The sequence below is a fragment of the Artibeus jamaicensis genome, unplaced genomic scaffold (assembly GCF_021234435.1).
Source record: "Artibeus jamaicensis isolate MK-2021 breed Jamaican fruit bat unplaced genomic scaffold, CSHL_Jam_final contig_3174, whole genome shotgun sequence".
In the NCBI taxonomy this organism is placed as follows: Eukaryota; Metazoa; Chordata; class Mammalia; order Chiroptera; family Phyllostomidae; genus Artibeus; species Artibeus jamaicensis.
Genome location: NW_026521738.1, coordinates 1,027,306 through 1,040,633, shown reverse-complemented (window position 1 = coordinate 1,040,633; position 13,328 = coordinate 1,027,306). Strand labels below are relative to the sequence as shown.

Here is a 13,328-nt window from a genome sequence, read left to right as displayed (position 1 = left end):
GCAGCATACTTTGCTTTTTTGTACTTATAACCTATCTGAAAAATCCATCTATTTCAGTACCTAAAGTGCTGTTTTTTCTTTTTCTTTTATAGCTGCAAAGAAGGTGTAGTATATTGCTGGTCAGTCACATCTTCCTCACCACACTTTCTGTACTTGTACACTTTGGGTTTTTTGTAACAATAATAATCTCATTGTTTTATATGAGTTTTTTACTGTTTCTGATCTAGATCATTTGTTCTAATACTTCTGTATTTTCAGAAATGTAAGTGCTCCCTTTATAGATGGGGAAGACTAGCAGAAGGAGGTTATGGCTTATTCGAGCAGAAACAGCTAGTGAAGAGAAGGTGTGAGGCTGTCTTAGGTCTGGACTCCAGCCCCAGAGCTTTGTGTACTGCATCCAAGTTTCTGCCATTCCTCCTGCCTAATGGTTGGGGCTTTACAATTATCCCTTGTTTGATTGGCCTGTTTGGTTCCTGTTACTATTTCAGGTTGTGGCAGCCATTTAGGCCCTCCCAGATGTGCCTTGTAGGAAAGTCTTATTTCCACATCTCTAAGACATTGATACATAAAAATGTTAAGAAGGACTAGCCAGAGAAAACTAAGTGACTAGGACACAGTAAGTGCTTGGTGAATATTTGTTGTTGAATGTAAGATGTATCACTCAGTAAAGGCTTCTCACTATGTAAACAAGAATATTTGAGAGTTTCAACCAGCCCTCAAATATTATTGATATTGAATGATAATATAAGTTGGTAGAACTCATATTATCATTCAACCCAAATAAGTCCATCTTGCCCTCAAAGATGTCATGAGAAGTTTTACCATTTTATTCAAATGAAGTACCCTACACTACACATTCTTTTCAACTGCCAGTTAGTGACCATGTCTGCGAGGGAAAACAAGGCTCACACTGCAAGGGGCAAGGCTCGTGCTGCCTGCCTTACTGAGCCCTACATGAAATGTGCTAATCTTTTCTTTGGCCTGCAGATGCTGCAAATTACCAGGTTAGTGACCCATTTTAAAGTCTCTCCAGTCATTACTATTAAACCCACCAACTTATAATGCTTATCTTTTTGAAAATTAAAATAGTTCCCATCCCCAGACATCTAACACAGCTCCTCCCCTCCAGGATTCTGTTGCTAAGGTTCCTGGATCCCTGGAATATGGTCTGTTTAGTTCAGGGGAGCACATACCTTCAGTTTCCTTTCTGACTTGGGTTTCAATATCTACCTCTACCAAACTTGCATAAGGAAGTAAGCACCTGGCATTTATTCAAAATGCAGAACCCACATCCCTCCTGCAGGATTTCAATCCCCTTTTCTGGGTCAGGGTTCCTCCTCCAGAGGGCTGCTATGATATGCAAGTTTAAGAAATACTATTTTATACTATATTTGTTCAACTATATTTTGATAAATTTTTTTTGTCACCCACTAAATTCTACCATCAACTTAAATCCATGAACTTTCTGAACCTTGCTCTGAATATAACTAAAAAGGCCATTTGGGGGCTCATTAGTGCTTTTCGCAATTCTGATTCAGGACTTCTCTGGGGGCCTTTCAGCTCTTTGGCACTTACCCTCGTGTAGGTATCTGAGTCTGACCTCATGGGAAGAGCACTCTGCAGCTCTTCGTCTCTTTAATTATCCCCAGCCTTCTTTCATCAAAGCATATGCAGGTGTCAAGTCAGAATTTCATTCTGAAAACCAACCAGACTGATTTTTGGCTCACATCTTCTTCAGAACTTTTCAAGTCCCAGGAATATACCATTTTGTGTGTGTGTCTTACCTTCAGGCAAGAGCTCAGGCCCTATTCAACTTCAGTAACCTCCTCGTCCCTGTCATATGTTATGCAGCAGCATGTCAACATTGTCACAAGCTTCCTGGCAACTTTATCTCAACAATTTGGATTGATTAGGTGGTCTGGTTGACTTTATATTTTCTTATTCTGTGGGTAATTGTGCCATTGACTACATGTAATGATAACCGTCTCTCGTTTTTTCTAGGTGACAAACCATATGATTTCTTCTGACTCTATTTCATCTTCTACTGGTAGTTTCTGGAGCTCGAACTCTACCCTTTGCAACAAGCAAAATGTACATATGTTAAATAAGGGAGTACAAGCAGGTAAATTACTTGAATTTAAACATTTCTTTCCATCAAATTACAAGTAGCTGTTAAACATAAGATACTCAATCTCATACAAAGTGAAAATTAACACTGTACTCAGATGCCACTATTCACTTACAAGATTGGCAAAAATCTAAGCTTGATAGCAAGTATGTGGGCAAGAGTGTAGGGAAATACACTCATACATTCTAGTGAGAGTGTAAGTCACAAGTCCAATGCCTGTGACAGGCAGTTCGGCAGTTTCTGTCAAAACTACTTTCACACAGCACTTTTACTTTCGGAATTGAGACTCTAGATATACTTGCCTATGTGCAAAATGACAAATGTGTAGAATTAGCCACAAAGTTAATCTAAGTATTTATTATAACAGAAAATTAAATTCAACTCAATGTCCATCAATAGCCAAATGGTTAAATTATGTACATTTATATAAGGAAATTCTGGAGGGGACAACATAGGTCTTTCTCTCCACCAACATGGAAAGATCTCCAAGATATAATTAAAAAGAAAAAGCAAGGTACAGAACAGTGTGTAGCATGCTACTACGTGCATTTAAAAAATGAAAGGAAGAGAATTGCTTGACTGCACACAAAAAAAACTCTCTGGAGTCATGAGGTTATAAACTGATTGAATGTAGAACAGGAGTAGAAAGGAACCTTTTCATTTTATGCCTTCCTATATCTCTTGATTTTATAAAACAAAAATAAACTGCCTTGATTCCCCGCCCACCCCAAGTCTTGTCTTCATATCTGTCACCCTCTTTCCTACCCGGGGGACTGCCGGTAGACAAGCATTTACTGTCTTTCTCACTTGGGATCAAAACAAATCGTTTTCCCGTTGAGTGTATATTAGTAATTAATTCTCTCTAATATCTAAACGGACTTAGAACTACAAACCCTCTTTCTTTTTTCCCTCCCTCCTCCCTCTCCTCTCTCCTCCTCTTCCTCTCTCTCCACCCCTTCTTTCCACCCCCTCCACCTTCTCTCTCTCACACAGCCCCAACCCCCCCAGCAAAGACAATAGACTGGGTTTTTCAAGCCTTAAAAACTTTGAATATACCTGCCAACTAAGTCTCAGTCCTGCTCCAGAGACATTTGTGATCTTTCCCCTCAGGTAACTTGGAGATTGTGAATGGTGTCAGAAAACACACTCGAGATGTTGGGGTGATTTTCCCAACGCCAAGTTCTAGCGAGGTTAGAGTGGAAGAGGACAGTGATGTGACTACTTGGTCAGAAGAAAAAATAGAAGAAAAAAGGCTCGTTACCAGTTATCTTGGGGACAAAAAGTTGAGGAAGAACAAGCAGAGTTGCTCTGAAGGTCAGTTTCTAATTCCCAGTTTTGCAGAAAAACTACTGAATTTTCAGTCCCTTACAATGCTCGGATTCTTTTTTCTAAATTATTCTGTTTTGACCCCATCTCCACCCCCAGCACCACCATGCCAGAAAAACAAACTTTAAGTACCTAGCACTACAGTTACAGAGTCACACCTGCAATTAAGCAGGCACCTGGGCATCGTGATGGCCTCCAACAGCTGGCTCTGCAGAAGCCCTGTGTTATACACGTCAGTGATGGGGAAAAAGAAGTCTTTTTTTCTTAAAATTATTTCCTATAGGAGTTTCATGGTTTGTTCCTGTGGAAAATGTGAAGTCTGGTCCTAAGAAGGAAAACCTGCTCAAGCATCATGGCCCTGGTATCTCCTGGTTTGCACCAGTAACCAACGTGAAACCCTGGAGGGAACCGCTGCGGGAACAGAACTGGCAGCGTCAGCACACAGACAGCCACGGGTCAGTAGCAGGCCCAGGCAGAAGTCCTCTGAAGCCATTTGTGAAAGCAACTTTACAGGTACAATGACATTGCGTTAATTTTAGCCCTGTTTAAGTGGGGAGAAAGGGTGAGACACAAAGAAGTTAAATCTGCGACTTGGCCTTCAGAAGTACAGTCATGTGACCCTAGTTTCTAGCACCTCCGTAGTCTATACCTTCTCACTCCTGTCGTTAATCAAAGGCTGCCTTACTCCATTAACCATTTTAACATGTCTCACCCTCAGTATCTTGGGAAAAGGTAATAGGAAGGTGTTGCAACACTGCTTCTGGGGCTTGTAGACACCTGCAGTGCTCTGGAGGCCTCGTGCTTGCATCAGCCTTGTATTTGTTCCTCAGTAACTCCTGTTCCTGTGTAACACAGAGTTTAACAGGTGCCAAGTCTCCTCTTTATAGGACCCTTGGGAGCTAAAGGAAATGCTATTTTGCCCCACCCCAGGGTGGGACAAAAGTAAGTTTACAGTTGTGAGTACATGTAAGTTTATTCTTGTTATTATTTGTTAATTGTATTATTTTTTCCTATGAACAACTTTAAACCTATTTTTGCCCCACCCTGTATTTGTTTGAAGGGAAATTTAAGATAGCACAATGGGCCAAGTTCTATCCCATCTGGAAGAGTTGTAATTGCCACAGTCTTGGTTCTTGGCTTATTCCAAAGGCATTTCTTTGATCCTTCTGATTTCCCTATTGGAGTTCTCCCTCACAGAATTGTTAGGTTATTTTTCAACTGGAGATAATTTCTAGAGAATAGAAAATTTTTTTTTCTAGAGAAAATAAGTATTTTCTTTAGAAACAGGCTCTTCCAATCTGTTGGTCAGGGCCCTTGGAGAACAGACTGCATCACTAATGTGTGGACGGGGGCATTTTCTCCTCCTCAGGAATCACTTCAGCTTCACAGACCTGACTTCATCTCCCGCTCTGGGGAGCGAATAAAACGCCTGAAGTTAATAGTCCAGGAGAGAAAGCTGCAGAACATGTTTCAGAGTGAGCGGGAGGCACTGTTCAACACTGTGAGAGAATGGCAGGGCCACCGGGACCCCATGCGCCCGCTCCCTAAGAGAGGTACACTCTGTTCATTTTTCTGTTACTTGCTAGGAAGGCAAGATCTGCTTCTTGCTAGAGAGCACTGCTCAGTGCCAGGCCAGTTACATGGACAGAAAGTGACTCTGTGCTTGCTGAGACTCACATATCCTTAAGTAGCAGACCCTGCCCCGTTTAGCTGTCAGTACTTGCATGATCCAGATAAGCCCAGTTACTCGTGCCCTGTCACTGGATCTTAAAAACAAGCGTGCAGTGAGAATAGTGTTTTTATAAAGAAACTCTGTGTCTGTGAGCAGAGTTTAGTTCCAAAACTAGTATAATGGGGTTTTTTTTTTTATTAAAAGATGGAGCAGATTCTAGGCTTGGCTACTTTATGGGGTGGCAATGATAATAATAGTAGTAATAGTGGTAGTAATAATAATAATAGTTATTAACCGTTATGTTTTTTACCCAGAAATGTTTTACCCAGAATTTTTCACATTTAATGCTTACACCTCTTGAGTCAGATACTATTAATATCCCCCTCTTTTAGAGGTGAGAAAACTAAGGCAGAGAGAGATTAAGTACCATGCCCAAAATTACACACCTGTTGAAATCCGCCCTACCTGGTTTCAAGAGCTGTAACTCTCCCATGGCTAAGGCTGAGTGAGCGACCTTTGGACCATAAGCCACTAAGTAGACAAAGCTCATCTCCCTGGCAGGAGCTGCTGCTTCTGCTCCTTTTACTTCATAACTGGCCCCCAATGCTTGATGAGTTAGCCAGTGACGGATAAGATTCCCCAAGTGGGAAACGACCTAAGACAGGCATGATCATGTGGAGGCCCCAGGGACGGACTTGGGAGTCTACAGCAAAAGCAGGTGATGGACCCTCACCCCTTGACTTTGACATAGCCTGAGTCCCCATTCTATCTGCGAGAAGTCTCTTAGTCTCCTGGCTGCCTGACTTAACCCTGAAACAATGACAGAGGGTGGTGCAGCCCTGTGCTGGAAAGGGCCGGCTCCCTGGGTGATCAGGCCTGAGAAAGAATATGTAAAATCCTGTGAAACGTGCCTTGCTAAGAATGCTCTCAATTAAATGATAAGGGTCTGAGCAGGAAATGAGTTTGTTTCCCAAAGTTTTGTAGCCCTTTAGCTAATAGACGCTGACTCAGAATAAGCCCTCATAGTTCTTTGTATGCTATCTATTGTTTGATCCTTACTGCCTGACAAATATTAATGAACTTTACCTATACTCCTGTATTAATTGAACCCAATAAAAATCTGTCAAGGCAAGGGTTGGGGTGCTTTCCCCTTGAGAGAGTAGCCAGGCCGCCCCAAGGTGCTCCCCACTTGAGGGAGTAGCTGTGCCGTCCCTTTTCCTCCACAGGACTCGGTAGTCCGTGTGAATTTGTCTCATGTCTCATCCATAACACCACAGACACTGTGGGCCAGTGTTTGCATCACACACCTAATCTTGGATTTGAACCCAGGCAGGTTGGCTCCAGGATCTGTGCTATTTACAGTTATGCTAAGATCAATAAAATAATACATGAAAGCTGTAAAAATACATAAAATAGTATATGAAAGCATACCTAATGCTTTCATCACATTACCTATAAATTGGGCAGCATTTAAGTTCATAATCTAGTCTGTACCACAGTGTTGTGTCTTCAGGAGACTTAGGTGCTGTCACAGTCATAGTCTAACCTTGGCCTTGGCCATTGGTGACCACTTAGCACTCTCAGCTCACAGTAGGGCCACAAAGTCCTAGCAGCTCTCTCACACAGCTCTTGCATACCATACCCTTCCTTATTAAGTCATTATTCACTGAAAACCCTTTCTTCTCTTGCTTAGGTTTCCTGGCTGCCCAGAAGGGCAGGCCTATTGGAAAGAAGGAAATGATTCAGAGGTCTAAACGGTAAGGCCACCCAAATAAGAGTAATTAGAAGAGTACAGATCAGGCCAGCAAGTTCTCAAGAACTCTGGCTTGCCCCCAGAATAAAGGCATTCTGCTCCAGTCAAAACATAAGAAAATTAGTTGTGAAAGTACTTTCCCACTAAAAAAGAAAAGAAAAATAGGTGGCAGACATGATATGAATGACTTGCTACAATGAATATGGAGGTGCAGATACTTCATTGAGATTATAATTTCATCTTTTTTTTTAATCAATATCCAGAAATGGGATTGCTGGATCATGTGGTGGTTCTGTGTTTATTTTTTTGAGGCAAAAAACTTTTCCACAGTACTTTACCAGTTTGCATTCCCACTGGCTGTGCACAAGGGTTCCCTTTTCTCTGCATCCTCTCCAGCATTTGTTTTCTCTCCCTCTTTTTTAATAGCCTTTCTAACAGGTTTGAGGTGATATCTCATTATGTTTTTCATGGACAGTGACTTATATTTTCATTATTTTTTAAAAGATTTTTTAACTTATTTACTTTTTAATTTAACTTTGTTGTATTTTCCCACTACCATTTAGTCCCCTCATACCCCCTCCCTCCAGCAGTCACCACACTGTAGTCCATGTCCGTGAGTCCTGTCCTTTTTGCTCAGTCCCTCCATCCCCTCACCTCACCCTCCACCACCCAGCTGTTACCCTGCTCTCCATCTGTGAGTCTGTCCCCATTTTCCTTCTTACTTCAATTTGTTCATTAGATTCCACATATGAGTGAAATCATACGGTATTTGTCTTTTCTCTGACTGGCTCATTTCACTTAGCATAGTGTTCTCCAGGTCAATCCATACTGTTGCAAAGGGTAAAATTTTCTTCTTTTTTATGGCCAAGTAGTATTCCATTGTGTAAATGTCTCATAGTTTTATCCACTCATCTACTGAGGGACACTTGGGCTGCTTCCATATCTTGGCAATTGTAAATAGTGCTGCAGTGAACATAAGGGTGCTTATGTTCTTTTGAATTAACATTTTGGGTTCTTTTGGATATATTCCCAGAAGTGAGATCACTGGGTCAAAAGGCAGATCCATTTTTAATTTTCTGAGGTACCACATACTGTTTTCCCCGGTAGCTGCACCAGTCTGCATTCCCACCAATAGTGCAAAAGGGTTCCCAATGTCCCATAGGTTTGGGATTGTTGTGTCCTCATTTTCATTGTTGTGTCCCTCTGAAATACCTTTGATTTAATCAAAGGCATTTTGATTTCTCCCTTGATCTCATTGTTGAGTCATGGTTTAATAGTGTTATTTACTTTCCATGTCTTTGTGTGTTTTTCAGTATTCTTATGATTAATTTCTAGTTTCATAGCATTATGGTCAGAGAAGGTGCTTGATGAGATTTTAGTCTTCTTAAATTTATTGAGTCTTGTGTCCTAACATGTGGACTATCTTAGAAAATGTTCCATGTACCCCTGAAAAGTATGTATATTCTGCTTCTTAGGTGTGAAATGCTCTAAAGATGCCAATTAAATCCACTTCATCTACTGTGTCATTTAAGACCACTGTTTCCTTGTTGATTTTCTGCCTAGAAGATCTATCCATTGAAGTCAGTGGGGTGTTAAATCCCCGATAGTGACTATATTTCTTTTTATCTCTTTTCTTTATGTCTATCAAGATTTGCTTTATATATGTAGGTTCTCCCATGTTGGATGCATAAATGTTTACAGGGTTAAGGCCTCATGTTGGATGTTCCCTTTATCAGTATGCAGTGTCCTTCTTTGTCTCTTACTAGCCTTGGTTTTAAAGTCTATTTTTAGGATATAAGTACTGGTGCCCCAGCTTTTTTTTTTTTTTTTTACTTTTTAAAAAATATATTTTATTGATTATGCTATTACAGTTCTCCCATTTCCCCCCTTCACTCCCCTTAACCCTGCACACCCTCTCCCACCCACATTCCCCACCTTTAGTTCATGTCCATGTGTCATAAGTTCTTTTTTTTTAATTTTTTTATTGATTATGCTGTTACAGTTGTTCTATTCCCCCTTTCATTCCCCTCCACCCTACCCCCCCATCCCCACCATTACCCCCCCTTTAGTTTATGACCATGTGTCTCAAGTCCTTTAGATTCTATATTTCCCATGCTATTCTTGCCCCCCCCATCTATTTTCTATCTACTGTCTATGCTACTTATTTTCTGTACCTTCTCCCCCCTTCTCCTCCTCCCACTCCCCTGTTGCTAACCTTCCTTGAGATCTTCATTTCTATGGTTCTGCTCCTGATCTAGCTGTCCTTTTAGTTTGCTTTTGTTTTAGGTGTGGTTGTTAATAACTGTGAGTTTGTTGTCCTTTCACTGTTCATGTTTCTTTAACTTCTTTTTCTTAGATAAGTCCCTTTAACATTTCATATAATAAGGGCTTGGTGATGATGAACTCCTTGAATTTGATCTTATCTGAGAAGCACCTTATCTGTCCTTCCATTCTAAATGAAAGCTTTGCTGGATAGAGTAATCTTGGTTGTAGGTCTTTGGATTTCATGACTTGGAATACCTCTTTCCAGCCCCTTCTTGCCTGTAAGGTCTCTTTTGAGAAATCCGCTGACAGTCTGATGGGGACTCCTTTGTAGGTGACTGTCCCCTTAGCTCTTGCTGCTTCTAGGATTCTCTCCTTCATTTTAATTTTGGCTAATGTAATTATGATGTGCCTTGGTGTGTTCCTTCTTGGGTCCAACTTCTTTGGTATTCTCTGAGCTTCCTGGATTTCCTGGAAGTCTATTTCCCTTTGCCAGATTGGGGAAATTCTCCTTTATTATTTGTTCAAATAAGTTTTCCACTGGTGGCTGTGCCTTTCCCCCCTTCTGGTACCCCTATAATTCGGATGTTGGAGCGTTTAAAGATGTCCTGGAGGTTTCTAAGACTCTCCTCATTTCTTTGAATTCTTGCTTCTTGACTCTTTTCTGTTTGGCCATTATTTGCTTTCCTCTGGTCCACTCCATTGATTTGAGTCCCAGTTTCCTTTTCATTGCTATTGGTGTCCTGTGCAATTCCATTCATTTCAATTAGTTTCGCCTTCATATATTTGTCTAATTTGTCGGTATAATCAACCAGTTCTGTGAGGATCCTGCTGACCAGTGTTTTAAACTGTGCGTCTGAGAGTTTTGCTATTTCTTCATCGCTTAGATCTATGGGCTCTGGGGCTTTGAGATATTCTTGTGACATTTTTGGTCTGTTCTGGCCCTTTAAGTGTGAGAAGCGGTGCCTTGGACTCCCAGGTCGCTGGGTTGTGACGCTGTATGTGGGGGCGTGGTCAGAGCGGGAAATGGCGACCCCCTCTGCTGTTTCTCAGAGCTGGGTGAGGATTAGCGCCTTAGGTGGTTCACCTGGGCCGGGCCACTCAGAGTTGCTGGGTTATGACGCTGTATGTGGAGGTGAGGTCAGAGCAGGGAAATGGCGGCGCCCTCCACTGCCACTTGCCGCGGGGACCCGCCCGGCCCCGGTCCAACGGCCACTCCCTCTCCTGTCTGCCCACGCACAAATGCTCGACCACAGTCAACACGCAGCACCGCTCCTCGCTATCTCCCCCGAGGTCGCTCGCCTGGTCGCTCACTAGGTCCAACCCTGCGCCTGAATTCCGCGCGTATGGATTCCACGCGCTTGAGTCTGTCCGACCGAGTTTTCCTGTGCAACCCCGTTTCACCAGCCGCTGGTTTCGCCCCTTACCGGTAAGGCTGAAGAATTTGTTGTTAACGGACTTCCGAAAAGTTCAATTTTCCGTGTTCTGGCTGTGTTTTCTGTTGCTAATATTTAGTTGTTTCTAAACTTGGTTGTGTGAGAAGGCACGGCACATCCACCTATGCCTCCATCTTGGCGGAAGTTTCATAAGTTCTTTAGTTTCTACATTTCCCACACTATTCTTACCCTTCCTACCTATCATCTATGCTACTTATTCTTTGTACCTTCCCCCCCTCTCCTCTTCCCACTCTTCTGTTGCTAACCCTCCATGTAATCTCCATTTCTGTGGTTCTGTTCCTGTTCTAGTTGTTTGTTCTGTTTATTTTTGTTTTAGGTGTGGTTGTTAATAATTGTTTGCTGTCATTTTAGTATATGTGTTTTTTATCTTCTTTTTCTTAGATAAGTCCCTTTAACATTTCATATAATAAGGGCTTGGTGATGATCAACTCCTTGAATCTGCCCTTCCATTCTAAATGAAAGCTTTGCTGGATAGAGCAATCTTGGATGTAGGTCATGAGTTGGAATACTTCTTTCCAGCACCTTCTTTCCTGTAAGGTCTCTTTTGAGAAATCAGCTGACAGTCTGATGGGAACTCCTTTGTAGATAACCATCCCCTTATTTCTTGCTGCTTCTAGAATTCTCTCCGTTTTAATCTAATGTAATGTAGTCTATTTTCTGTGCCAGATTGGGGAAGTTCTCCTTTATTATTTGTTCAAATAAGTTTTCCACTTGTTGCTCTTTTTCTTCCCCTTCTGGTACCCCTGTAATTCAGATGTTGGAACCTTTAAAGATGTCCTGGAGGTTTCTAAGCCTCTCCTCATTTTTTTGAATTTTTGTTTCTTCATTCTTTTCTGCTTGGTTGTTTCTTTCTTCCTTCTTATCTACTCCATTGATTTGAGTCTTCGTTTTCTTCCCATCACTATTGGTTCCCTGTGCATTTTCCTTCATTTCACTTAGCATAGCCTTCATTTTTTCATCTAATTTGCGACCAAATTTAACCAATTCTGTGAGCATCCTGATCACTAGTGTTTTGAACTGTGCATCTGATAGGTTGGCTATCTCTGTCATTTAGTTGTATTTGATCTGTTCTTCCATTTGGGCCATATTTTTGTCTTGACGCTCCTGTTACATATGAGGGGTGGAGCCTTAGGTATTCAGCAGGGCAGGGCAACCTGAGTCACTCTGTTGTGATGCTGTTGGTAGGGGAGGGGTCCTAGAGGGAACAGTGGCACTTGCTCTGTGCCCTGCTGGATTTTGGTCCCTTTCGCTGTTTCCCCCAAGCAAACTGGGCCCTACTGGTGCTGGTTCTCGTGTGGGTGGGCTTGTGTACATTCTAGAACCCTGTGGGTCTCTCCAATAAACTCTCCTGTGAGGTTTAGAGTCTCTCCCACAGGTGTTTTCAATCAGTGTTTTGAGGCTTTATTTCCCCACTAGAACCCTGGGTTGCAAGGTCTGTCTGGCTCCCCAGTTTCGCCTGGTTTATCTGTGCACGAATGTGGGACTGCCTGGTCCTCCAGCCACCTTGCGCACCATGCCCCTCTACAATCCATCACCTCCGTGTTAGCCTGCTGCCACCCCATGCCTGGAGTCTGCCAGCCGCCACTTTTTTGCTGTGACCCCTTTCTGCCCCACCACCCGACTCTACCCCTCTTACTGGTCTGGATGAATGTGTCTATTTTAACTTCTTGGTTGTTGGACTTCCGTATAGTTCAGTTTTCTGTCAGTACTGGTTGGTTTTTTGTTTCTAAATTTTTGTTGTCCTTAGTTTGGTTGTATGAGGAGGCATAGTGTGTCTACCTATGGCTCCATCTTGGCCAGAATTTTTGCCCCAGCTTTTTTTGTAGCCTTGGTTGTAGGTCATTGCTTTTCATCACCTTGAATATTTCATGTCACTCCCATCTGGCCTGAAATATTTCTGTTGAGAAATCAGATGGCAGTCTCATTGGTGCTCCCTTGTAGGTAACTACCTGCTTTTCTCTTGCAGCTTTTAGGATTCTCTCCTTGTCTTTAAGCCATGTCATTTTATTGATGATGTGTCAGTGTAGGCCTCTTTGGGTCCAACTTGTTTGAGATTCTCTTAGCTTCCTGTATTTGTATATCTTTTTCTTCACCAGATTAGGTAAGTTTTCAGTCATTATTTCTTTAAACAGGTTCTCAATCCCTTGCTCGCACTCTTCTCCTTCTAGTAATCCAGAGGATGCAGGTTGTTACACCTCCCGTTGTCCAAAATGTTTCTTAAGCTCTCCTCATTTTTTTTTTAATTCTTTTTTCTTTTTGCTACTCTGCCTGGGTGTTTGGGGTGTTTTTTTTTAACCTTATCTTCCAAATCACTAATTTGATCCTCTTCTCATCTAACCTACTGTTTATTCCTTTCAGTGTATTATTTATTTCAGATATTTCATTCTTTATTTCTGACTGGCCCTTTTTTATTGTTTTTGTGTCTTTTTTTATACTGTTGATTATCCTTATAATCATTACTCCGAACTATCTGGTAAACTGCTTGCCTCTACTTCATCCAGTACTTCTTCTGGAAAATTACCTTGTTCTTTCATTTGGGGTCTCTTTCTTTGTCTTCCCTTTTGATTGGCTGCTTTGTATTTCCCACCTTAGTTGTTAAACCATCAGTGATATAGTCTCAAATTGTAATCAGCAGTCTGGCTTAAGCTCCACAGGGTGGGGCAGAGTAATTCCTGTGGGCAGGGCTGTTGCTTCCCCTCAGGCTGATGCCACTTAGGGAGGAGTGCTCTA

At 41.9% G+C, this 13,328-nt stretch overlaps 1 protein-coding gene across 1 annotated transcript in view; it reads left to right on the top strand.

The window, feature by feature from the left end:
• The window catches only part of ALMS1 (ALMS1 centrosome and basal body associated protein), a 212,170-nt gene that overhangs the window by 195,346 nt on the left and 3,496 nt on the right, over nucleotides 1-13,328 (top strand). The window contains exons 20-24 of the mRNA XM_053663400.1: nucleotides 2,002-2,122; nucleotides 3,239-3,442; nucleotides 3,738-3,967; nucleotides 4,824-5,007; nucleotides 6,820-6,883. Of these exons, the coding sequence (XP_053519375.1) occupies nucleotides 2,002-2,122; nucleotides 3,239-3,442; nucleotides 3,738-3,967; nucleotides 4,824-5,007; nucleotides 6,820-6,883 (803 nt within the window). The remainder of the gene's footprint in view (nucleotides 1-2,001; nucleotides 2,123-3,238; nucleotides 3,443-3,737; nucleotides 3,968-4,823; nucleotides 5,008-6,819; nucleotides 6,884-13,328) is intronic.